Raw genomic sequence first — 25,156 nt, 5'->3', positions numbered from 1 at the left:
TGGCTGCTAAGTCCTGGTGAAGGGTTGCTCTTCTTGCTGGTACCTGGGGAGATGGCGGGGCCCCCTACAGGTCCTGTTCTCCTGCTGGCTGCGCCCTGTAGCACCACACTGCTGTGCACCGAAACTGGAGTGTTTTGACCTTGAGAAAGTCAGCAGAGTTACCACTATATGTGGTAGTATAGTTTTTGGTGGTTTTATTGATTTTTACTATTAATGAAGTAGTAAAAAAAAATTTCAGACAGCAGTTCCCAAGCCTTTTCTTGATTTCTGTGTCCCTGAATAAAAGACTCTTTGGCCGTTAAATGAATTTCGAATGAACTTTATGTGATTGTCCATTTTTTGCTTAACCATACATGACACTCCTCTGCTTCCTTTTAATTCTCATGATGCTCTTGCTCACGTCCTGTCATTGAATGCTCAGAAGGTGCTGGGTGGTGGGCAGAGTTAGTGTCACTGCCACTTGCTCTGTCGTGCCCAAGTACATGCACTGAGGCACCAGAGGCTCTCACAGCCAGCTGGCGGGGGTGGGAGGAGGGACTGCTGGAGACCTTGGTGTTCTGTAGCCAAGGAACATAATCTTCAGATCTGGCTTACGGGTTCTGGGAATTTGAACAAAGTGTGAGTCAAGTGTTTTGAGTCTGAAATTAACTTTCCTCAGGACTCTTGTTAAAGAAAGAAAAGATGGGAGGTTTCTTGAACATCAGAGATGACCATGAAACATGCTGGTAGAGTTAGATTAGAGGCACTGATGTGCCTTTGTAGTGCGTTTTCTGATCCCTGCCCCTTGTAAGGTTTCAGTTTGCACTCTTTATGAAGGTGACATTTCTGGGGGAGATAAATCCAAGAAAGGAGTGAAGCGGAAGAAGATTGTAGAGGAGAGTGGAGAGACAGCGAAGCGGCGGTCTGCCCGTGTCCGAAACACCAAGTGCAAGAAAGAAGAGAAGGTAGACTTCCAGGAGCTTCTGATGAAGTTCTTGCCATCCAGGTATCATGCACACTTTTTCTTATTTGTGAAAACAAGCAAACCTGCAAACCTCCAGCCTATACCACCAGTAAAGTTTCTTTTTGCATTGCCTCCCACTCTTCTGGGCACTTCCTTTGTTCTCCCATAATATCTGTGCCAGTGTTCAAAGCACAGATCTCAATGGATTGGGATTGTGGGTTTTTCTCATCTTTCTTCCCTCTGAACTTCCTGAACTGACTTAAACATCTTTCAGAGAACCAGATACTCCCTGGGCCCTCAGGAGATGGATGGATCACCGAGCTGGAGGCCACTCACTCATGTCCTCATGCACACATAGATACCCACTTGCTGGGAGACCTAGGGCTTCTGCTGCTTGGGTGCAAACTCTGGGAAATCCCACGAAAGGTAGCACCCATTCCATTTTCAGGAAGAGTGTGCATGCTTGGTTTCTCCAGGCTCAGCAAGGTTCCCTCAAATTCTGAGAAAGAGGACAGGCTCATAAATTTTCCCTTGCTTTCACCAATTCTTAGTGTTGTCAGAGATGCCTTAAGGGAGGAAAAGGGTCCAGGCTGCCCCCAGCTGGGAGGGGCCTGGGTGCCTGTGCTCCTTAAGTCAATTTTCACCAGCGCTCCTGCTTTCTGCCCTTGCCACCCCAGCTCCTCCAGAGCCTCCGACTCCTGAACCTTCCTGGCCACCATTGTTTATGGCGATGGTACATGGGCTTCCTAATGCCTCCTCCCCTGTCCTTAGCTGAGTGGAGAGAGCAGTTCTGTTTCTGCTGTTCCATCATCTTGCTGCCATCTGACATTTGGTGAACACATTTCTTTTTTTTTTTTTAAAGATTTTATTTATTAATCTGACAGAGAGAAATCACAAGTAGACAGAGAGGCAGCCAGAGAGAGAGAGAGAGAGAGGGAGAGGGAAGCAGGCTCTCCGCCGAGCAGAGAGCCCGATGCGGGACTCGATCCCAGGACTCTGAGATCATGACCTGAGCCGAAGGCAGCGGCTTAACCCACTGAGCCACCCAGGCGCCCCTGGTGAACACATTTCTTGTCTGCTGGGGCATTCTCTCCTATCCCTGTATCTTTTAATCCCTTCATAGTTTCTGTTGTGAAGTTTAGAAGGTAAACATATGTGCATTTTTTCTTTTTTTAAGATTTTATTTACTGACAGAGAGGGAGAGAGAAGCAGGCCCCTGGTTGCTGAGCAGGGACCCTGATGTGGGGCTTGATCCCAGGATAGTAGGATCATGACCTGAGCTGAAGGCAGGTGCTTAACCCACTGAGCCATCCAGGTGCCCCTTCAGTATGCGTCTTTAACCAGGAGTCCTCAGTCTTCAGTGGTTTGGCCTTTGACGGTTTATTTTCAGGGGTGATAACATCCACATGCAAGAGGAGGAGCCAGAAGCTTTAGGTGGATTGTGAATCCATTTTGCTCCTTTGTTGCCTCTTTTTCTTTCTGGGGTGAAAGTGAAGTGCTTGGAAATCAGATTTGTTCTCTGTAAGTGGAGGATGTGATTGGTGCTCTCTGATAAATTCCTCTTCAGGGTTAGTGCCAGGAGCAGGTCTCTTTTCAGGAGAGCTGCAGGATGGGGCCATGGTTGATGATGCCAAAGGTCTCGGTGACCCATTTCTCTATCTTCCGTTCAGCCCTGATGAAAGAGTCTTACCCTCTTTTTTTTTTTTCCAAGATATTTCTTTCTTTATTAGGGAGAGCAAGAGACCACAAGCAGGGGAAGTATCAGAGGGAGAGGGAGAAAGAGGGTCCCCGATGTGGAGCTTGATCCCAGGATCCTGGGATCATGACCCACACCAAAGGCATATATTAACCTACTAAGCCACCCAGATGCCCCTAAAATTTTTTTATTTTTAAAGTAATCTCTGTATCCAGTGTGGGGCTTGAATTTATAGCCCTGGGATCAAGAGTTGCATGCTGTACCCACTGAGCTAGCCAGGCACTGCTCTTTCCCTCTTTATGTGGAATGTTTTCTATCTTCTTTATTTTTATTTTATTATTTTTTAAAGATTTTATTTATTTGATTGAAAGAGATCATAAGTAAGCAGAGAGGCAGGCGGAGAGAGAGGGGAAGCAGGCTCCCTGCTGAGCAGAAAGCCCGATACAGGGCTCGATCCCAGGATCCTGAGACTGTGACGTGAGCCAAAGGCAGAGACTTAACCCACTGAGCCACCCAGGCGCCCCTTTATCTTTATTTTAATTGTTGGTTTCCATGTCTGCTTCTTCGAATGGCCACGTTAGGAGCAACGTGAGAGCATGCCCAGAGTAGTGACCCTGGAGGTGTGTGCATAAATAAATGAAGCCATCCAGTAGGGCCCTGTTTTATGTGTTTATGCCCCAGGGCTGTTTGGTTGAGGAGAAACTACTGGATGGCCAAAACGTGGTCCTTGGGAGGTGCTGAAAGAATCATCCTCCTCAGGCCCAGGGCTTTGTGGGGAGCCACGGAGCCATGGAGGGCCCCAGCTCAGAAGGGCCTTCTGTGCCCCCATACTCCACTCATTCCACTTTCTCCCTGTTTGCTGGGCTCCCTTTCATTCTTAGAATATTCCTGGTGCTCTTCTGGCCTGTGCCTCTCCACCTGTCCTTGTCCTGCTTTGCATGGCCAGCTCCTTTTCCTCCATTGTCAGCATGGACATTAATTCCCTCTGAGAGGCCTTCCTAATTCAGTTCTCCAAAGAATGTGCCCTGTGACCCTCTGTCTTAAGCACTCTGTGGTGGTTGGTCCTTATTTGAGCTCTTTGTTTCATGTTTCTTTTTATTGTCTTTTTCTCCCATTTAGAAGGTAAGCTTACTGTGGGCAGGGTTTGCCACACTCACAGCTGAATTCCAGTTGAAGTCCTGTTGGTGGAATGAATGAATGAGTGAGGGTATAGGTTAGATGCCAGCTCAGAAAGACATGGAAAGAGGCAGAGCCTCCCAGAGGTCTGGATTTCGGACCCCTTCATCTCACTGATTGGCATCTTGTTCTGTCTTGATCATTCATTTCTCTAATTGGAAGAATTCAAGTGCTCATGTCAGAATGTGTTGGTATGACTTTTGTGATTTTGGTGTGTTCCATGCAGGCTAAGAAAGCTGGACCCAGAAGAGGAAGATGACCCGTTTAATACTTACGAAGTCCAGTCAGAAGCCAAACTCCAAAGCTTCCCGAGCGTCGGGCCTCACCGACTGTCATACGACTCGGCTACATTCATGGAATCTGGTAGGAATTGAGCAGCTTGATCATTCACTGTTGGGAATTCTTCTTCCCATTATCCTATAGCCTGCTTAGATTTTGTTCTGGGAAATGGTTCTGGGATGATCTTTAAAGCATGGTCAGGAGTTTTCCTGGATTTGTCTTGGGCCTGAGCAATGTGGTCAGTTGGGAGATCTGCTGAAATGTCTAGGATCATGCTTGACTGTGCTCTCTGAAGGGTGTGTGCTTCAGGTGGAAGCTGGGGGCATGGTTTTGCAAGTCACGTGCACGTGTCCCGGCTATTGAGTGCACATCTTGAGGCAGCGCGTACAGGTTGGCCCTTCAGTCCCCACATCAAACCTGGAGATTCAGAGCAGCTTGCTCACAGCTGGTGAGGGCTGGAGCTAGTCTTGGGGACCACCAGGGGAGCACCGCCCCTCTGGAGGCCACAGGTGCTCTCCTGGCGCTGCCCCGGCCTGGCCCAGCCCCGCCCCTGCCTCTCTCTTCTCCCAGAGGAAACGGGAGACCCTGGCGTGGAAGGTCCTTCATTCCAGTCAGCTGTTTCTCCCTCCCTGGGCAGAGAAGCAGGACGTACATGCATTCCTGCTGGAGAACCTGACCAACGGGGGCATCCTGGAGCTGATGATGCGCTACCTGAAGAGCATGGGTCACAAGTTCCTGCTGAGGTGGCCGCCAGGGCTGACAGAGGTGGTGCTCAACATCTATCACAGCTGGAGGAGGCACAGCACCAGCCTGCCCAACCCGCTGCTAAGGGACTGCAGCAATAAGCACATCAAGGTCAGGTGGCCGGGGAGCCTCTTCAGGTTTGGGGTGGGGGCGGGCACTGTGGGTATGAGGTTGCTGTCATGTTGAGCCTCCTCAGTTGCATCCATTTGTGGGCCCAGAACCTGGGCCTCTGGGGAGTCATGGGAACTGGTTTGTGTCTAGAGGGGTCCCTGGTGGCTGTGTGGAGGCTGCACTCGGAGGTGAGAGTGGGCGTGGGGCCATTAGAAGGCTGTTGTCGGGTGAGTGTCAGTGGTGGCAGTGGAGTGGAAGGTTCTGGAGGTACAGCCTATAGGATGAGCTGTAAGTGAAGGTGAGGGAATGAGATGGTGGACAGGGCGTCTAGGGCTGGCCCCGGCACAGGGGTTGGTTGGTTGTGGGGTGGCTTACTGAGATGGAGGAGAGCCAGTGGAGAGTGGGTGAAAGTGAAACATTCGGCTGTGTTCCAGGTGCCAGGGAATGTTACCAAATTGTGTTTTAGCAGGTGAGAAGACAGAAGTACAGAGTCTAAATAGGTTGCTTAGGGAAGTGGTGGGGCCCACTGTAACTAGGGGGCTGACCCATGCTCAGCCTCCCCGCTGACAGCACTCTGCACCCCAGCCTCCTCCACTAGGAGCTTCTTGAGGCTCAAGGGAACACTGGATGCTCTGGACCCCTTCTCCTGTTACGGGGGAAGGCTGGATGCCTGGGAGGGTGCACTGGGAGCCTTTAGAGCCTGTCGGGTTGTTCTTTCTGACTGGTGACACAGAAGGTAGAAGAGCTCAGGGGTTTGACAGGTCCTAAGGGCCATATGAGCCTGTGCTCCCTACACAGGGACAGCTTAGGGACTGTGTCATACCAGCTGCTGCTCATTAGGCCTCTTCCCCAGGGGCAGTGTGGAGTGGCTGGAGGAGGTGAGGCTTTGGTCTCCAGATGAACCAGGCTGTTTATTTCTCAGCTTTGCCCACTTGGCAGGTGGCTCCTCGTTGCTGAACTTCAGCTTCCTTGTGACTCTGGAGGTGATGCCTGACCCAACTACTTTTGAGGCTTGAGTGCTGTAGTATGGTTGCAGCATCTGGCCTGACATTTGGCAGGTGAAAGAGCTGCCCCTTCCATAGGGCAGTCCCTTAGGACTGAAGACAGGTCTCTGGCTCCTCTCAAGTCTTGTGCCAGTATAGATCAATGTGCCTCTCCTTATGTCCTGGCAGGAAGCCATTGATTATAAAATGGAAAGTAGGTTGAAGAAAGAATTATATGTTTATCAAAGTAAGTTTTAGTTTCATTTCATCCCATGCCTCACCCTTTGGTGCCTCTTTATGACTTCATTCCTGACCTTTTGGTGCCTGTCCTGCAGGATATGATGCTGATGTCTCTCTCCTGCATGGAGCTCCAGCTAGACCAATGGCTGCTGACCAAGGGCAGAAGTTCTGCAGGTAGGAGGCATTCTGTCTTCTGTGGTAGGAGTAATTTTCCCAACCCTCAGCAGCCAGAAGGAAATGGGAGTGGGAGGCTGATTCATGGAATTCAGAGTTCCATCTGCAGTGGGCACATTTCCTGGGTTGGCTTGTTGGACTAGGGAGAATCCAGGGTCCCCAAGAAATCCTTTGAACGCTCAAGAAGTAGTTAGTTACAGCTGAGCCCCTAGAGGGAGCCACCTGCCTGCTTTTTCTGTTATTCAGTGTTGAAGGAAGTAGGATCTCAGATTTCTCAATCATTACCTGACACTTTATGTGTCCCAATAATTTTTCTAGATGATGTGTATCATTCTGACTTTGAAACCACTATTTGGTGAACAAAGTTCAGTAAGTAAAATGAGGGCTCTTGGGGTCTCTCCATCTCTGTCTGGTTTGTTTGATTTCTCTGATGCTGGCCACTTGAGGGGCTGTAAGGCTCCAAGGGGCTCAGGGTACTCCTGGACACTAAAGCAGGTGTGGTGGGGGCTAAGGGCAAGCTCCAGGGAGCAGAAGGGTGTCTGGAATGTGCACATGAAATTGACTTGTTCTGGCCTGAATGGTTTACAGTGTCTCCTCGGAACTGCCCTGCTGGTGTGGTGAATGGCAGGTTTGGGCCTGATTTCCCAGGAACCCACTTCCTGGGGGACCTCCTGCAGCTGTCATTTGCCTCATCCCAGCGGGACCTGTTTGAGGATGGCTGGCTGGAGTTTGTGGTCCGCGTTTATTGGTTGAAGGCTCGGTTCCTGGCACTGCAGGTTGGTTCTGTGGTTGGTTCCCTGGCCCCAAAGCTGGGGGAAGAGAGCTGGATGTACTCTGGAGAATATGTGTGCAGGTGCACATATGGCTCCTGCCTGGTGCAGAGCTCAGGAGGAGGAAGTGGGATGTGGTGGGGAAGTTTGAGATCTCAGGTAACCCAGGATGGCCCCCAGTTTGTCCAGCATATCAGCATGACCACAGATCTCTGGAAGGGATCTCCTGTGCACCCTGTAGGCCTCCACATTCAGGATTGCCTTGGGTTTTTGAACCCTTTGCCTTTGTTTTCCTGAGAGCCCCTGAATGAGTGCACAAATGGATGCAGAGTTTTCTAGAAGGGAAAACCACTTATCTTGCATGACTTCTCAGAAGGCTTCCCCTCAGAGCCTGTCTAGATGGCCAGGGTGGAGTAGCTGTCACCTCACATGGTGGTGCCCAGTACACTGTGGTGGAATGAGTAAGATTGTCATAGTCGGCTCTGGAATTAGGACAGGCCTAGCTGCTAATCCTGGCTCAGCTAATTTTTTTGCTCATGATCTAGAACAAACACTCAGCCTTCCTCAAGTGTCCTCATCTGCAACATAGGGTTTATGATACCTTCCCTTAGAACTGTGGTATGAAGTAATCATTCATTTGTCCAACAAATACTTGTTGAGCTCCAGCTGTGTCCAGGAACCCTTTTAGAGGGTGTAGGAGTTTCTGGACAAAACCGCCCTCCTGGTGCCTACAGTCTAGTGGGATCAGGGAGGTAAGGCACCTGGTACAGCACAGGGAGTTTCCTTCCTTCTGTTCCTGACCTTTGACTGCTTTTCCTCTGACCAGGGAGACATGGAGCAGGCCCTGGAGAACTATGACATCTGCACAGAACTTCTCCAGAGCTCCACTGCCATCCAGGCTGAGGCAGGGACTGAGCAAAGAGACATCATCATCCGCCTGCCCAACCTCTACAATGATTCTGTTGTTTCCTTGGAGGAGGTGAGTGGGAGTTATTTAACGGTTTTTCTTGGTCAAAGATTTATTCTGGGTTGGCTGAGTTGGACCAGGCCTGCCATGTCCCCGTGGAGCAAGAGAGCAGCCCAGGCGCTGAGCAGGGCTCCTACCTCTCAGGGGAGGATGAAGGAGCCTGGGAGAGGCAGCTCTGGGGCACAAGGGCACCTTGGACTCATGCCCCCCTCTCCCCAACACACATACTGAGGGAAAGCCCGTCCAGGTGGCAGGGGGCAGGGATGGAGGGAGACCTTCGGCAAGATCTGGAATGATCATTGCTCAGCTCTCTGGGCCACGTGCTGCAGCAGCTCTAGCGGGATTAGAGGGAAACTGCTGTAGAAGCCTGTAATGCTGGTCTGGCTATGGGTTGGGTCAGCAGTATGGGGCATGTATGTCAGGCTCTGTCCATTTCTGATCTTGTTCTTACTGCAGAGCCTCAGACCCCACCCACTTCCACAGCTGTGACATGTCTACTTCAGCTGACTGTCCTTCAGACTCTTGGGCAAGGCCAAGTGCAGTACCCCTGCTACCTGTGTTCTGGGGGAAACAGCAGAACTCTTGTGAGGAGAGAGTTCTGTGGGTCAATACTGTGTCTCAGCCTCTGGACCAGGGCTCCCCTAAGTCTCCAGTGGCCTCTGGTTCCTCAGTTCCAGGAGTCTGGTTTGCTGTCCAACTATTGTGGCAGAGAATTATCTGGAACCTCTCTGCTTCTGGGGTAGTTTTTGTATTTTGCTATTTTTTTAAGGTATTTAATCTCTATACCCAAGGTGGGGCTCAAACTCATGACCCTGAGATTAAGAGTTTCATGTTCCTCTGACTGTGCCAGCCAGGCACCCCATTTTTTGCTTTGTTTGTTTTTAAAAGAATTGAGTGCCTTGACCTTAATAGAAGTCCTTTCCAGTTTTTATTTATTTGATAGAGCATGCGCAGAAGCGGGAGTGGCAGAGGGAGGGAGAAGCACGCTAATGACTGAGCCGCTGAGGCACCCCAATAGAAGTACTTTTAATAAAGCTATTGTTCAATGTAAGTGTTGGTGTACTAACAGAGAGTCTACTTTCGTACTCCTCATCTGGGTCTAGTGAGTGCAGACACTGGCCAGATTCAGAGAGGATGTGAGGGGTTTGTCATTGGGCAGCATGTCTGGGCTTTTTCCAGATTGATAAGAACCTGAAGTCACTGGAGCGGTGCCAGTCCCTGGAGGAGATTCAGCGGCTCTACGAGGCTGGGGACTATAAGGCCGTCGTGCATCTGCTTCGCCCCACCTTGTGTACCAGTGGCTTTGACCGGGCTAAACACCTGGAGTTTATGACTTCTATTCCAGAGAGGCCAGCCCAGCTCCTGCTGCTGCAGGTGTGTGCTGCCCACGGTCCCCCTTGCCCTGACCTCATACCTTCTTTGCTTGGTTGTGGGTTTCTTCTCTGGAGGCTTTGAGGTGGCCCTCAAGGACATGCATCTAGGAGAGAAAAGCAGGAGTAAAAACTGCTGACTGACACCCAGGAAGATGCTAGTTAGAACACATGGTCAAGACTGGGGGAAAACTGGAACCTAGGAAAGCAGCTTCCAGGGTTCTGTGTGGCTCAAGACAAGTCCATGCTTGGATTGGAACATCCTGGCAAATGAGGAAGGGAGATTAGTCAGCATGGCACCCAGTGATCCACCTGCTTGTTCATTTGCCTTTTTGTATTACCTTTGGAATTAAGGTGTGAGTAGATGTTAAAATGGACAAACTATACAGTATAGTGAAGACCAAATAAATACCCGTGTAGAGTCACATGATTGTTAAAAAAAAGAACACCACTGTGGTGTTTGAAGCCATGTGTCCTCTCAACTCCCTCCGAGTCTGCCTTCTTCAGGAGGTAAACACTGAGCACAGAGCATCAGGATCTGCTTGGTGCCATTCAGTTGCTCAGTCTCTTTGTGCCTTGGTTCCCCATCTCTAGAATGGAGACAGCCATTGTCCATCCCTCAGCGGCCTGCTGTAGGGGTTATACAAGTTAGTGTGTGTTGGCACCATGCCTGGCATGTAGCAAGCGCTATGTGGTGTGCTGGCTCACACCAGTGCCTCCATCTTTGGAAGCATGGGGTTGGATGATAAACATGGATTGTGATAAACATGATGTGCTTAGGGGCATTGGGGGGTCTGGTGTCCTATCTCTTATGGTTCATGCGCTAATCAATTCTTACTGTGATTGTTATCTTATTGGGTCCTTCCCCTTCAATTTGGAAAGAGAACCCGATCTTCTTCCAGGCTTTTTGCTCCCATTATGTGAGACTTTTCAATTTACTTTCTTAAATTGGGAAATAGTTAAGAGGTGTGGCTGTAGGAGCAAATGGAGGCATCTCCATCCTGGTACAAGGGGAGGAGAGAGTTGGGGAGAGAGAGTTGGTTCAGGGAGGGAAGGGAGAGTGGGAGACAGGAAGGGAGAGGTTCCAGTTCCTGGAAGAGGAAGGTCAGGCTGGCCTGTGCTGAAATCAAGGGATGAAATGTGTCTGACCCCAGTTGCTGTGGCAGGCGCAGGGGTGGGTGGCGGGGAATGAAGGAGTGTCCAGCATGGCTGCATATGAGCGGTATGGCTGGGTGTACCAGGGAGGCCATTAGGTGGGGAAAAGATGCCCCCACTGGGCCTGTTAAGGTGGCCCAGTATTCAGATGTCAGTCTGCTGCTATTGTCCCGAACTCCTGAGTGTGGCAAGGTGCTCTGCTGGTGGGTTGGATGGGAATTGAGTAGTACTTGAGAGGTGTGTGGTGAGGCCTGGGCCAAGTGCTGTGAAAGGACATGGTTTTTATTTTGAGGATAAGCAACTGTTGATTTTTCCTCTATTTTCCATTGAGGGGATGTGTTTTCTTACTGATTTTGAGTAATCTTTGTATTTTAAAGTTATTACTCTTTTTTTCTTTAAAAGTTGCAAATATTTTTTCCCAGTGTGCTTTTAAATTGTGACTTTTTTTTTTTTTGGACATATAAGAGTTTTGAATTTTATCTTGTCAAATCTTTTGATAGTTTTAAAGGTTTGTGATTTTGTTCATTATGCTCAGGTAGCCTTTCCAAGACTGAGAGAATATTCGTCTACTCATTCCACATACATGGATTAAGTTCCTGTAGAGTGCCTGGCACTGGACAGGGGAGAGAGGCCCCCTTTGGCCAAACCTCTATTTTAGAAAGGGAGGCAGACAAGAAGCATGTCAACAAATAGATGAAAACTGTATTTGCCTTTGTTTTCTTCTGGTGGTGTTAGTTTTGCATTACTGTGCTTGGTCTAGCTTTAATGGAATTTGTCTGTGGAGGGGGTCTAATTTGGAATCTTCTAGCAGTATGATGGCTCTCTCTCCCTATTTGGGCAAGCTGCTTTGAATGCTCTTTGATATAATTGTGTAGTTTTTTCTGGTTGAATTGATTCTAAGTTCTTGGTATTTTTGATTGCGACTTTGAGCAAGATCTTTTTGTTGGTCGTTATATTTTCTAGCTGTACATTTCTGGTTTATAGGAACCCTATCAATATTTGTATGTTTATTTTCAATCTAGCCACTTTGCTACATTCCCATTCTTTCTGATAGTTTCTCTTTGTTTGGGATAGACGATCATGTTGCCCACAGTCAGCGGCAGTTTGGTCTCCTCATTTGTTGGCAGTTATTCTTGTGCATTTGAGCTCTTTCTAGCCTTGAGCACTGGGGATTATGTCCCATTAGAGCACTGCTGGTGGGTCCTTGTCTTGTCCCTGACTTTCATGGCAACGCTGGCTGCACTCCCTGGTCTGTCATCTTTATCTTGCTACACAATAAGCCTCTCGCGTGATTGGTGTTTGATCAGGAGGGGTCATCTTGGGCCTTTGGGTTCCACGTCTGTGATTCTAGGCTCCTTCATGCCTCAGGCCTCCTGCTAGAGAGTGTTGGCTTTTTCTAAAGAAACACAGGCCCCGTGTTCCTGGCAATTAAAGGTTTTAAATTGGGGGTGGTTTTGATCTGTGTTCAGACATCGCAGCACATCCCAAAGACGGTTTTAGGCACCCCTGTCTGCGTCAGCTCAGAGAGTGCAGCTGTGCTTGTTGTGTGGAGCTGCTGCCGGGCGTCGGCTGCAGTGAGGTCAGAGCCTCACGGGGCTCCGGGCAGCAGGTGCTCCCTGCTGGTCTAACAGGCCGCCTGCCAGATCTGCCAGTTCACAGCCAGGCCGAGCTTCCCCACACAGCGGCATGGTGATGAAAGTGGCTGAGACTGAGGGCCTTAAGTGGGTTATGTTCTAGAGCAAAAGGAAAGGGAGCTGCACAAAAAGCAATGGCTCCCAAAGAGGAGATTTTAAAATAGTGTAGTGTACTGAGAGCTCCTGCATGTGCCGGGGTGCGGCACTGAGTGTGCTAGGGACGGCGGCTCATATCCTGCTCCCGGTGCCTTTTCCACCTGGGCACCTGGGTAGGGCTGGCCTCTCAGAACCAAGACCTCAGTGCTGCCTGGCTGCTTGCCTCTGCTCTGGCCTTGCTCAGACCCTCCTCCATAGAGAGAGTCCCTCCCTGGGAGCCTGCCCTCCCTGCTGAAACTGTTCCAGAGCCGTGGCACCAGATGAGTGTGTGACTAGGTGGCCTGGACACGGTGGCTCAGGATGAGAGTTGACAGAGGTGGTGGAGTCACTCAGTCTCACCTTGGCTGCTCGCCAGCTCTGTGGCCTCCTCCATGTCCCAGCTTTATAAATGAGGAAGCAGAGGTGCAGAGGTCAAGCCCCTTTCTGAAAGTCCCCTGACTGGCACCTGCTGTGCTGTGATTGCCCTCACAGATGCCTCAAGGCCTCTGGAGAGCCTCCACTACCCCTCTTTTTGGACTGCCCTCGTGTCTTTGTCCCCAGCTACCTGCCCCTCAGTCCTGAGGACCAGGCACAGAGAGCACCATTGCAGTCCTCTCATGGTATGCCCTCCTCCTTCTCTTCTTCCTTGTCCCTCCCCATGCTCAGGATTCCTTGCTTCGGCTAAAGGACCATCAGCAGTGTTTCGAGTGCTCCGATGTGGCTTTGCATGAGGCTGTCCAGCAGATGGTGAATGCGAGTGAGTCTGCAGCCAAGGAGGAGTGGGTGGCCACGGTGACCCAGCTGCTGTTGGGCATTGAGCAGGCACTCTCGGCTGACAGCAGCGGCAGCATCCTAAAGGAATCATCTTCCTCCACTGGCCTCACCCGACTTACCAACAACCTCATCCAGGTAACCTACCACTCCTTCCTGCAGACATGCCCTTTCTTCATAGCTCACCAGATTTCCTGCAAGCTAGGCACCCCAAGGGGATGTGTTGGCTGCTCTGGCTGTAGGAGGTGGGTACCTCAGGTGGTGGGTCACTGTGCGCTGCCTACATACCTGCCTGGGGCTGGCTGGGTCTGGGGGGTGGGGATTGCTGAGCACTGGGCACATAGGGTTCTTCCAGACTCCCCGTCCCCAAGGGCTGGAATTAGGCTCAGTGCAGGAGGCCCTGACGTGTTTGCAGTGAGCAGGAGGTGGAGCTGGGGCTGGTACCCCAGGCCCTTGTTCCCCCAACCAGGGCTCTCTACCACCCCACATCATCCTGGCTCTCATACGCAAGGGGTGGTCACCACACTCCGTGTTGTCCAGTGGGCTTCATAGCAGGGAACCTTCCTTAAGCTCTTTCTCCTGACAACAACTACTCATGCTGTCAACAGGTCCTGCCAAATCCCCATCCTTAATGTCCTCATTCTTTGTTTCTCCTCTCTGTGTGTAGTGCTCTGCCTCAGCCCAGGCCACTGCTGTCTCTTCTTTGAACCATGGCGGCTTGCTCCTCGCTGTCCTCCTTTCCCCCTGTACCCTCCCAGAGCAGCCTTCACCCTGATGTGGAAATATCAGTGTACTTTTCCTTCTCTTCAACCCACCATAGTCCTCTGGATTACCCATCACCCAAGGTGCATGATTTCAAGCCTAGCCTCCTTTACTCATCTTTTGCTTCCTTGGCTGCCTCTGGGCCTCTGCCTGCACGCCTGTCCTCTGCTACCAACTCCTGCTCTCTTCAGTACTGGTTCCACCACAGCCACTCAACTGGAGTGTCACCTCTGTTTCAGGAAACCTCAGGGCTCTCCTCTGTCCCTACCCCCTCCTCTGAGACCTTACTGTGACCTTCATTTGCCTTAAATGCAGCAGCCATACTGATTTTGATTCCCAATTTTTTAAAAAAAGATTTTATTATTTATTTGAGAGAGAGAGAGAGAGAGCAAGCATGCATGCAAGCAGAGGGAGGAGCAGAGGGAGAGGGACAGACAAGTGGACTCCATGCTGAGTGTGCAGCCCACTGTGGGTCTCAGTCTCACGACCCTGAGACCACAACCTGAACCAAAATCAAGAGTTGGCTGCCTAACCAGCTGAGCTACCCAGGCACTCCTGATTCTTAACTCTTGAGTGGCTTGTCTATGGCTCTCTTCCTGCTGCTCTCTTCCTGCTGTCAACTTGCCCTGCCCTACTCACCTCTGTAACCCTCCCATCGGGCTTGGGCCCAGCACATGGTAGGTGCTGAGGGCATCAGGAGCTGCATGTGACATGAGGGAGGACTGTCAGAGCTGGCTCCTCTGATGCCTGAGCTTAACTCTGTTGTTGGGCACCCTGGGACTCTGATGATGTGCTAGAATGGTTCTAGGTCCATATCCCCACCTCTGCCCTGATAAGTCATCCCAGAGGGTAGAAGGGACAGCTGGCCCGACTGTGATACCCCCTATTCTTCTCCCTCTCCCAGGTCATCGACTGCAGCATGGCTGTGCAGGAGGAGCCCAAGGAGCCCCATGTCTCTTCAGTGCTGCCCTGGATCATCCTGCACCGGGTCATCTGGCAGGAGGAGGACACCTTCCACTCCCTCTGCCACCAGCAGCAGCTCCAGAACCCAGCAGATGAAGGTGCCAGGGAGTGGGTCTGGGTGGGGGTAGGCCCTGACAGCCCTGTCCAGATGCTGAGTGGACTTAGGGCTCAGTCCACAGGATTTTGTGTGGTGCTCAGAAGAAGCAGAAGCTCTTTCAGGGAGCTTATTGTGCAGTGAGGTCAAGGGGCAGTGGGTGTGTGCTATTTCATGTCTGGTGCCAGTGGCAGCAAGCACAGAATGATAGCACGGCTAGTGCTTACAAGGAGTGCTGATGGTGCTCTGGGCAGTCTCATGCTTGCTTATGCCTTTCATCCCCAAGGCAGCCCTGTGAGAGGGGCAGCCACACACTAGCCCTTGAGCACTTAATCACTGCGCTCTGGCCCCTGCTGGTGTGAGTCCATCAGGGCGGGAATGTGGGCAGCTGGAGGGAAGTAGGGAGTGAGCACAGGTTCCACATCCCAAATGTCACATCTTGGCTGTGTGACCTTGGGCAAGTCATATAACCTCTCAGCCTCTATTCTTCAGGTACCTGCTGGGAATATGGTGCCTATCTCAGATGGTTGTTCTGAGGACAAAATGAAATAATAAAACTATCATTTGTCAAATCAGTGCCTGGCACATGGGGTTGCTAAATGATGAGTAGTTACGAACAAGAAGCCGAAAAGAGCAAGCCCAGGACTCTTCATGGAGATGATACTTGAGCCAGGTCAGTGTAGTGGTGGGAAATGTAGTGAACTGAAGAATTAACAATAGCAGCTAATGACATTTAAACAAGTTTCCCTATCATTCTACCATGTGGTAGAATGTTCTTGCATTTTCTGTCTAGATTTGGCCAATGACACAAATTTTTTACATAGCTGAGATTTTAGTATACATATTTATGTATTCAACCAAACTTCAAGATTAAATTAATTGGGGATTTTTCCTCAGTGATTTGAAAAATCAAAAAAGTGGAAAATAGGGACGCCTGGGTGGCTCAGTTGGTTAAGCAGCTGCCTTCGGCTCAGGTCATGATCCCAGCGTCCTGGGATCGAGTCCCACATCGGGCTCCTTGCTCCGCAGGGAGCCTGCTTCTCCCTCTGACTCTGCCTTCCACTCTGTCTGCCTGTGCTCGCTCTCACTCTCTCTCTCTTACAAATAAATAAATAAAATCTTAAAAAAAAAAAAAAAAAGTGGAAAATAAAGAAAGTCATCCCTATTCCAAGGCCAGAGTTAACGTGTGGTTTGTTTCCTTCCATTCATTCTCTCTAACTTCTCTAATTCCCCCAATTCTTGTCAACTGCTCACTGCATGTCAGACCTCTGGTGGGAATAAGGCACTTAACTCTGACAGATTTGGGTGGGTGGAGACAGACCAGAACACCCACAGCGCCAAGCCAGTGTGGCCTGCTGAAAGAAGGGTGCCTCAAGCTGCTGGGGGGGGGGGGTTGGTATTGGGCTGAGGTTTGAGAGAAGAGCAGGGGCAGAGGAAGACATTGGGAAAATGGAGCAGTGTAAGCAGGGATGCAAGAGAGCTGGGCCATGTGGGTTGGACACGGGAAGGGCCAGACTGAGAAAGGCTTTCAGGCTTTATTTTATGAAGCTGTTTCGATTTTGCTCTGTGGTTTTTATAATGCTGTTGAGAGATGTCCTGCTTTACTGAACCATTCCCCCCTGCTGACCCCTCAGGATGCCTGCAGCATATCTCTCTTATAGGTCACACTTCAGTGAACCTCATGTACACCTTTTTGCTTCTGCCTAATTGACTTTTTGGATAAATTTCTAGGATGAGTATCTTCTGAGCTCATGACAAGTGGTACCTTTTTATTTTCCAGAAGGGCTCCCCCGAGGGGTTTTAATGGTGAAAAAAACAATTAAGGTTTATGACTATGTCTATTGTTTTTCTTATAATACAAAAGACTCCTGAATTAAGAGTATCCTTTCCCCTGTGATTAATTATGCAAACAAAATATAGTTTTTAAAAACCTGCCAGTAAGCAAACAAGGAAAGGGGGATGGTGGAATGCCATCAACTTAAGAGGATAGGCCAAGGGGAAGAATCCAAGATTCTGGTAGACTGGCAGCAGGTGTGGTTCCTGTCCCCTCCTCTCCCACTGGTAAGAAAGCTGAGGGAAGTTGGGAATTGGGCAAAATCCTGGGAAATATTATTAATGTCCTCTCATTTGTAGACAGCAGGCTAGCAGGGAAGCCCCTCTATATCACCCTGGGCTTGGCAGAGACAGGAAGGGCTCCTGGGCCCTGCCACCTTCCAGTGACCAGACCTCACTGAGGGAAGGGGTCCAGGGATGAAGCACATTACTGGTTGGGTGGTGAGGGGCCTGGTGTAGAGTAGAACATTGTCATATTGAGTTCTCTGAGCCAGTTCACTGGGGATCACTACTTGCTAACGGCAGAGGAAGCAGGATAGAGCAAAGGGAAGTTGATCTGTGCTTCAGATCTGACCCAGGCCTTGTCTGACCTGGCAGGCAGCTCTGGAGCCAGAGGGGCCCATCAGACCTGTCATCCCATGTTGGCCTCAAGTAGCCAGTCTTTAGACTCCCATCTTGCTCAGTCACTGCACAGGGACTCCCACAGGAAGTGCATGGCCTTGGGTGAGGTGCATCTCTGCAGCTACAGAAGACCCTGAAGGAGCTGACAGCTGGGGGCTATCTACTGACTGCACTCCTCTCAGTGGGTAGCCAGTCCTACCTTAAAGGGCATCTCAGAGAGAAGACAAAATCCAGATTCCCCAGTGAGGACTGTGTTTGGCCCTAGCCCAGTGTGATCTCCTTTCTACCTCCGCAGACACAGGTTACAGAAAAGTGGATTGAGAGCAGCGCCTGCTTTAAAATTATGGCTTTAAGGAAAGGGTAAATTGACCTTATATTTGGGAGAGTGCCCCAGAAAATTCACTCATCATATGTTAGAGTACTTAAGCGTAGTATGGAGGAAATGCTGGGGTAGAGAGAAGTGACATGGCAAGTGTGCTGGCAGATTGTAGCCCGCCCCCGACCCTGTGTGGGGGATGAAAAAGAAATAGATGAGCTCAGACAAGAAGAAAACTTACACCAAGGAACAGATTCGGGGCCCTGTAATGATTTGCACAAGAAATCACTTATGACAAAATTTAAACGAATAAGCGGAATGAAATGAAAAGAAAAGTTGCAAAACTAAGAGAAAACATTGCAAACCAAGCCTCATCAATATAGACTAATAATGCAGACTGCGAGGAGCAGAATGAGTTTGGCTAGAACCAGGGATACAAATCAGAGCTAAAAGCGTTGACAAGAAGGATGGGTGTGGGAAACAGGTGGTCCTTTGTGAGGGTAGATTGTGCTTCTAATGGAAAGACTCTAGCAGTGAAACAGAACAAGCAGTCAACCCGCTGTCAAACACAGAAATAAAATTAATTTCTCTGTAATAAGAACAATGTGCAGATTCAAAGTATTCAGTATACATTGTGAAGAATTGATAGACATAGCAAGTACATCCGGGTTAAGGATCTACTTTAAAAAATAAAGATATTTTAGATTTCAAAACTGAGAAGACAATTTGTCTTCACAGGATAAAACACGAGATTCATTTCACATTTCTCCCTAGCTGCATTCAGGGCAGTTGAGGTGCTACTTAAAAGTCTACACTGTTCTCCAGGGAAGATGGTGCAAGCTAGGTGCAAGCTAGGACATCTGGCCAAGTTGTTTGTCATTAATAGCGGCAACAGACATTTATAAACAGGGATTCCAGCTTCTGTGGGTGCTTCTAAAAACACCACTGGAGGGTAAAATCAGTAAACCAACATGAGTCAGAATGAAATTTGTCAGGAGTGGAAAAGCCACGGGCAAGAATTTGTGATGAGCATCAAATCCATTTAGAATTGGAACTGAGAGAAAGCAACTGTGCTAATTATGGACTCGGAACAGTATTAGTGTTACAAACCTTGAAGTGCTACAACTAATATGTACAGCAACACTGGGAGAAGGGGAGAAAGGAAGTGTTACAAGCTATCATCCATCTTGTATAATAGAATCATTTGTTGCTGTTGAAAATGGAAACTAAAGGGCCAGTATGGCTTAATTTCTTCATGATTTTCTGAGTTTGTTTGTTTGTTTTAAATCCATGCCTTTCATAGCTTTTTAAAAAATTTAATTTTTTTTTTTTTATTAGAGCAAGTGAGTGAGAGAGGACGCATGAGCAGGGGGAGGGGAGGGAGGAGCAGAGGGAGAAGCAGAGTCCCTTTTGAGCAGGAAACCCAATGTGGGGCTCCATTCCGGGACCCTGGGATCATGACCTGAGCTGAAGGCAGACACTTACGTGACTGAGACACTCAGGTGCCCCCCTTTCATACCTTTTTGACTGGGGCTGGCCGATGGTCAAAAAGTATGAAATAAATTTCATGAAAGAATCCTTACTCTACTGGGTGTGAGCCCCACTGGTGTTTTCTGTCATGTATTCTATCCTAGTCCTCTTTAAAAATACTAATTTCAAGCCCACTAGTAAGTTATGGTCTAGAGTTTCAAAAACACAGAAGGATATTTAAGGAGCTAGTAATAGTTCTAGTGGTAAACAGACACTTAACTGAAACTTGGTCATTCTGTGTTTCTTCTGTAATATTCCCATAGGCCTACATACAAGAATTTTGAAGAAATGGTATATGTAGTATGGGTTTCATTGTTAACAATTATTTATCTTTCTGTTTGAAAATGTTTCATATGTGCCCAGAGGGATGCTTCTAGTGATGTCCACCAAATGTCAGCGTGGTTTTATGGAGGTGGATGAGGCATTCCTTACGTCTTCCTGTATGATTTGAATTGTTTTTTTGAGAAGCATGTATTACCTTAGTAAAGCCAGTCAACTCATTACTTACTTAAAAAGATAAAAAAAGGAAAGAAAAAAAAATCTGTGGCTACCTTGGTAGAGACAGAAAAGCCCACAAAGGAGAGACTCGCCTTGCAGGTCCCACACATGTCCCCATGCTAACTCTGTGTCGGTCTGGTCTTTCCCTAGTGATGGCAGAGACGCCCATGCTCCCATCCTCCCTCATGCTGCTCAACACAGCCCATGAATATTTGGGCAGGAGGTCCTGGTGCTGCAATTCTGATGGGGCTCTGCTGCGATTCTACGTAAGTGCTGCCCTCTTGGCCAGGGCTTGTGGGGGGTGAGGGGTGGGGTGGGGTGGGTGGAGTGTGGGTTGCGATGGGTTGGCACCCTTGAGGCTTGCCTGCTTGGCCTCCCCCCACACTAGGTCCTGCTGTGCTCCTTTGATTTTGTATGTGACTACTGAGAGTGGCCAGAAAGTCAGAACTTGGTTCCCTTGTGCACCTGAGTTCAGGGGTTTTGGACCTGGCCCTGACCTACAGGTGGATTTAGAACCACTGCTCGTTACTCCATCTGTTATGTGTGTGTCAGGCATGGGGCCAGGTCCTGGAAGTAACAGCTGCATTCCCCACTGCCTTCCATTGAGTCCTGTTTGCCAGGCACGAGTCATACAAGGTAGTAGTCACTGAATCAATAGCTACTTAGTAAGTAAATATTTAGTGAGTGCAAATAGCCTTCCCTCACTTGGTAGCTATGATCGACTGGGCATACTAGGGATAAGCAGCACGATTCCCATCCCCAAAACTTGCTGCTGAGTTACAGAGCATGAGAAGGGCACCCAACCCAGCCTGTTAATAAATGTTTAGTGGAACATGGCCATAATCACTCATCTACCTATTAACTGTGGCTGATTTGGCAATACAGTGGCAGGGGTAAGGGGCTCTGATAATACCGTATGTGAAATCTGAAATAATTACTGTGTGGCCCTTCGGGAAAAGGTTTGCTGACCTCTGCTGTATACCTTTTCAGTAAGCAAGCACACCCTCTGTACAGCTGTAGTGTGCCTCCCCAGTCTTGATCTTCCTCCTCTGCCCTATGTTTTCCCCATGTGGTTTATTTATCTAGTATGTTTATTGTGTACCTCTTCTCCACTGATACGTAACCAGGATTTTTGCTGGTTTTGTTCACTGCTGTTTCCCAGTACCTTAGCATAGCACACCTAGCCCATAGTAAGTGCTTAATACATCATGGGATGAATGAATGAATGAATGAGACTGAGAATATCTGTAGAGCTCAGGTATGTGTGAGGCTTGACAGTTTGCAGAGCACTTGTGCGGAGGAGGCAGAGACTTGGCAGAAGCCCTAGCCCTAGCCCTAGCCCTAGCCCTACCCGTAGATGCCTGTCTGCTCTCCCCGTGAGTTCTGAGGATGCTCACCTTGGTCAGCTCCACATTTCAGAACCATTTCTGGAAGAATCGTGCCAACCTTAGACTATATTGCTGCCCAGGAATTGGCGACTTCCTGTTTCTGCCTTCGCTTGCTCCATTAGAGAGTTTGGAGACATTGTCTTCTTCCATAGGGTCCCCTCTGCAGGACAGTCAGTCACCCTTAGGATCTTATGCTGCTTGGAGGAAGGTTGAGAATGAGGTAGCACCTTTGAAAGCTGGTATCCAGCAGGAGCTGTGCTGAGGGGCCGCCTTCCAGGCAGGCAGTGGGGGTGATGATGGGATGATCCTACTCCAGATTTTCCTTGGGCTGTGTCTTCTTTGGTGGAGCGTGAATTCTAGCTGCCAGTATCTGCCAAGTGAATTTGAGGGAGTGGAAGTGATAGGATACCTCCATGTTTCATTTCATATCTCCTGACTTTTCTACCCAAGGCCCAGCTTTTACATGCCTGCAGCAACTTCTCCTTTGTGGACTTGGCCTCTGCTTATTGACTGCCCTCTCTGCTCAGGGCCCTCTAGGTGGCCTCTAGTGATTTGCTTGCTCATATAATTTGCTCATTTTTCTGTTGGGCTTTTTTTCTTTTTCCTGTTGATTTGTGGAGTTTTTATGTACTCTGAATTCCAGTCTTTTGTCTGATACATATGTTTCACCAGTTTTACATGCCTGAGTGTGTGTGTGTGTGTGTTTTTATAATTTCTAGGCAATTTTATGTGATGTCTTTTAACTTAGTGTGTAGTGTTTGTTTTACAGAATTTAAATGCCAAATTTACTAGTCCTTTATGGTTTGTGGGGTTTTTGTTTTCTGTGTAAGGTTTGTTTTGTTTTGGTTTGGTTTTTTGTACTTCAAGAAATCCTTTCCTCGCGCAAGATTATTAATCTCCTCTATATTAATCTTAAAGTTCACTCTCATTTTTCCATTCGGTCTTTATTCCTTCTCAATTTTTGTTTGTTTGTTTATGACATAAGGTAGGGATCCATTTTACATTCCATATGGGCGGCCATTTGGTTTGTACCATTCATCGAAGAGTCTGTTCTTTCTACCTGAATCTGTAAGGCCCCTTCCATCTTCTGTCCATATGTGTGAGGGTTTGTTGTTGGACTTTGTTCTTTACATTGATGTAGGTATTCCTGTGCCAGGACCATACTGCCTTTGAGAGAAACTGATACCTGCTGTGATTAATCTACTTACGGTCTTATACTTTCATGTCCCTTAATACGATTTTATACTTTTCTCCTTAAGCTCTTATGTGTATTCTGTTAGATTCATACCTGGGCATTATTTTTTTTTTTAAAGATTTTATTTATTTATTTGATAGACAGAGATCACAAGTAGGCAGACAGGCAGGCAGAGAAAGGGAGAGGAGGAAGCAGGCTCCCCGCAGAGCAGAGAGCCCGATGTGGGACTTGATCCCAGAACGCTGAGATCATGACCTGAGCCGAAGGCAGCAGCCTAACCCACTGAGCCACCCAGGTGCCCTGGGCATTATTTTTTTTTAAATTCCTGTTGTAAATAGATATTTAAAAGTTAAGTTTTCTGTTGTGTGTGTGTAGACAGATAGGAACACTACATTTTTAAAAAATAAGTTTCTCCTGTGCATAGGTCCTTTGCTTATTGCTCTTAGTAATTCTGGTGGCTTATAGATTTCTCAGATTTTCTGTGTGGACACTTATATCGTCCATGAATAACTATTTTTTCCCTTCCTTTCAATCCTTACAGTTTCTTTTTTTTTCCTTGTCTTATTGCTTTTGGCCTAGGGATTGGCAAAACTTTCCCTGTAAAGGGACAGATGGTAAATCTTTGAAGCTTCTGTCGGCCATAGAGGCTCTGTTGCAGATACTCAGCTCTCCCATTGCAGTGCAGAAGCAGCCATTGTCAGTATGTAAAGATAATATGTAAAAACTTGTGGATGCAGAAATTTGAATTTCATATGTTACAAAATAACATTCTTCTTTTGCTTATTTTTTTTTTCCAATCATTTAAAAATGTAAATGCCAATCTTAGCTTCTGAGCTATACAGAAATAGGCAGTGGGAGGATTTGCCCCCTGGGCCGAAGTGTGTCACCCCAGCCTTGAGCTCTCTCTCTTCTTTTGGGGGGGAGAATAAATTTTAAACTATTGACCCTTTCTTTGGAGATTCTACACCTATTTAGATTTTCTTTTGTTAAGCCAATTATATTTTTGAAATAGTGTCCACATAAGCGTAAAGTTGTTCATGAAGTATGCTTATAATTTAAAAAGTCTCTGTGGTACCTCTGGTTATCCCTCTGTTTCAGTGCTAAAATCATTTATTTGTGCTTCCTCTTTTCCTTTTTTATAAGCCAGTCTTTCCTGAAGCTTATCTAAATTAGCTTTTTCAGGGGCCTGGGTGGCTGGGTTGTTAAGCGTCTGCCTTTGGCTCAGGTCATGATCGTAGGGTCCTGGGATCAAGCTCTGCAGCAGGCTCCCTACTGAGCTTCTCCTTCTCCCTCTGCCATTACTCCTGCTTGTGTTCTCTGGCTCAGTCTGTGTCAAATAAAGAAATCTAAAATAAATAAATAAATAAATATTTTCCAAGCTATCAGCTATTGGTTTATTGATGTTTTTTTTCCCTTTGCTTTCTAAGTCATTAATTGCCACATTAATACTTAGATGTAGGTTGTGTTTTTTGTAACTTAATTGTGGTGAAAGCTTATTTCAGCGTTCCCTCTTTCTTGTTTTTTTTTTTTTTTTCCACATCTTGCTATCGTTAAGGTATTAGTGTTTCTAAGTTAAGTACAGGAGCATTGGAAAAAACCATGTGCTCAGCATCTTGTATAAGGTCATTCAGTAACATCTTCCTGATATTAAGATGTGTTTACAAACTTGTGTTTAAAAACCTGTGTGAAAAGACATTTGCTGAATTGTTTGAAAGGATACTATGTTTAAAGCATCCTTCGAGTAATTTCTTCCTTTTTTTTTAAATTAAAAAAAAAATTTTTTTTTTAAGATTATTTATTGGGGCAGTTGGATGGCTCAGTTAAGCGTCTGCCTTTGGCTCAGGTCATGATCCCAGAGACCTGGGATTGAGCCCCAAGTCAGGCTCCTTGCTCAGTGGGAAGTCTGCTTCTCCAGCTCTCCTGTTGCCCTGCCCCCTGCTCATGCATGCACTCTCACTCTCTTGCTCGCTTGCTCACTCACTCTCAAATAAATAAATAAAATCTTTAAAAAGTTATTTATTTATTTGAGAGAGAGTGAGCAAGAGAGAGCATGCACAAGCGGGGAGAGAAGCAGAGGGAGAGAATCCTCAAGCAGACTCCCTGCTGAGTGTGCAGGGCTTGATCTCATGACCCTGAGTTCATGACCTGAGCTGAAATCAAGATTTGGACGCTCAACCAACTGAGCCACCCAGGCACCCCATTCACTTCTTCCTTTTATGAAGATGTGTTATAAATTTATGTGTGAAACTTATGGGAAACACTACATGCTTATCTCCCCCTGAAATTGCACCATGCTTAAACCATCCCTCAAGTAACATCTTTCCTTCATTAAGGTCTGAGTCTTTTTCAACCTATGTGTAGAAGCATATGGGAAAGGCCTTGTGCTACACTGTGCTTGGATGGCCACTCATGACAGTGTTCACTCTTTTAGTACATGTGTTGAAGGTTATGTTTCCTCCAAGTATGTTTTTAGCTGCATGCTCTAAGTTTTGACATTTGGTATTTGCTACCTTTATGTACTGATTTCTAATTTAACTGACTTATGTTCAGTGTTATCTGAGAGGATAATTTATTATTTCTTTGGCTATGTTTTGTGCTTTGGATATATTTGGGATATTATTTCTTTGGATATATTTTCTGCTGTATTTTTATATTTTATGCTGAGAGAGGAGTCATTCTCAAACTCCCTCAGCCCTAATGGGATTTACAATGTTGCATTATAACCACTTGCTTAATTAACTGCCCCTCTATTGGAATCTGAGCTTCTGGACTGTTTCACACTGTGCCTAGCATAAGGAGGTGCTCAGT

General features: G+C 47.7%; 1 protein-coding gene across 3 annotated transcripts in view; it reads left to right on the top strand.

Moving 5' to 3' along the window:
* Nucleotides 1–25,156, top strand: part of CABIN1 (calcineurin binding protein 1) — a 148,710-nt gene that overhangs the window by 28,920 nt on the left and 94,634 nt on the right. For all 3 annotated transcript variants that reach the window (XM_059408953.1, XM_059408952.1, XM_059408954.1), the window contains 10 exons: nucleotides 817–985; nucleotides 4,042–4,178; nucleotides 4,732–4,949; nucleotides 6,268–6,346; nucleotides 6,935–7,122; nucleotides 7,943–8,095; nucleotides 9,263–9,457; nucleotides 13,044–13,286; nucleotides 14,815–14,971; nucleotides 19,916–20,031. In XM_059408953.1, coding sequence (XP_059264936.1) covers nucleotides 817–985; nucleotides 4,042–4,178; nucleotides 4,732–4,949; nucleotides 6,268–6,346; nucleotides 6,935–7,122; nucleotides 7,943–8,095; nucleotides 9,263–9,457; nucleotides 13,044–13,286; nucleotides 14,815–14,971; nucleotides 19,916–20,031 — 1,655 coding nt within the window. The remainder of the gene's footprint in view (nucleotides 1–816; nucleotides 986–4,041; nucleotides 4,179–4,731; nucleotides 4,950–6,267; nucleotides 6,347–6,934; nucleotides 7,123–7,942; nucleotides 8,096–9,262; nucleotides 9,458–13,043; nucleotides 13,287–14,814; nucleotides 14,972–19,915; nucleotides 20,032–25,156) is intronic.

This window comes from Mustela nigripes, chromosome 8 (assembly GCF_022355385.1).
Source record: "Mustela nigripes isolate SB6536 chromosome 8, MUSNIG.SB6536, whole genome shotgun sequence".
NCBI lineage: Eukaryota > Metazoa > Chordata > Mammalia > Carnivora > Mustelidae > Mustela > Mustela nigripes.
The sequence above is the reverse complement of the archived record's forward strand: the minus strand, read 5'-3'. Positions and strand labels throughout refer to the sequence as shown.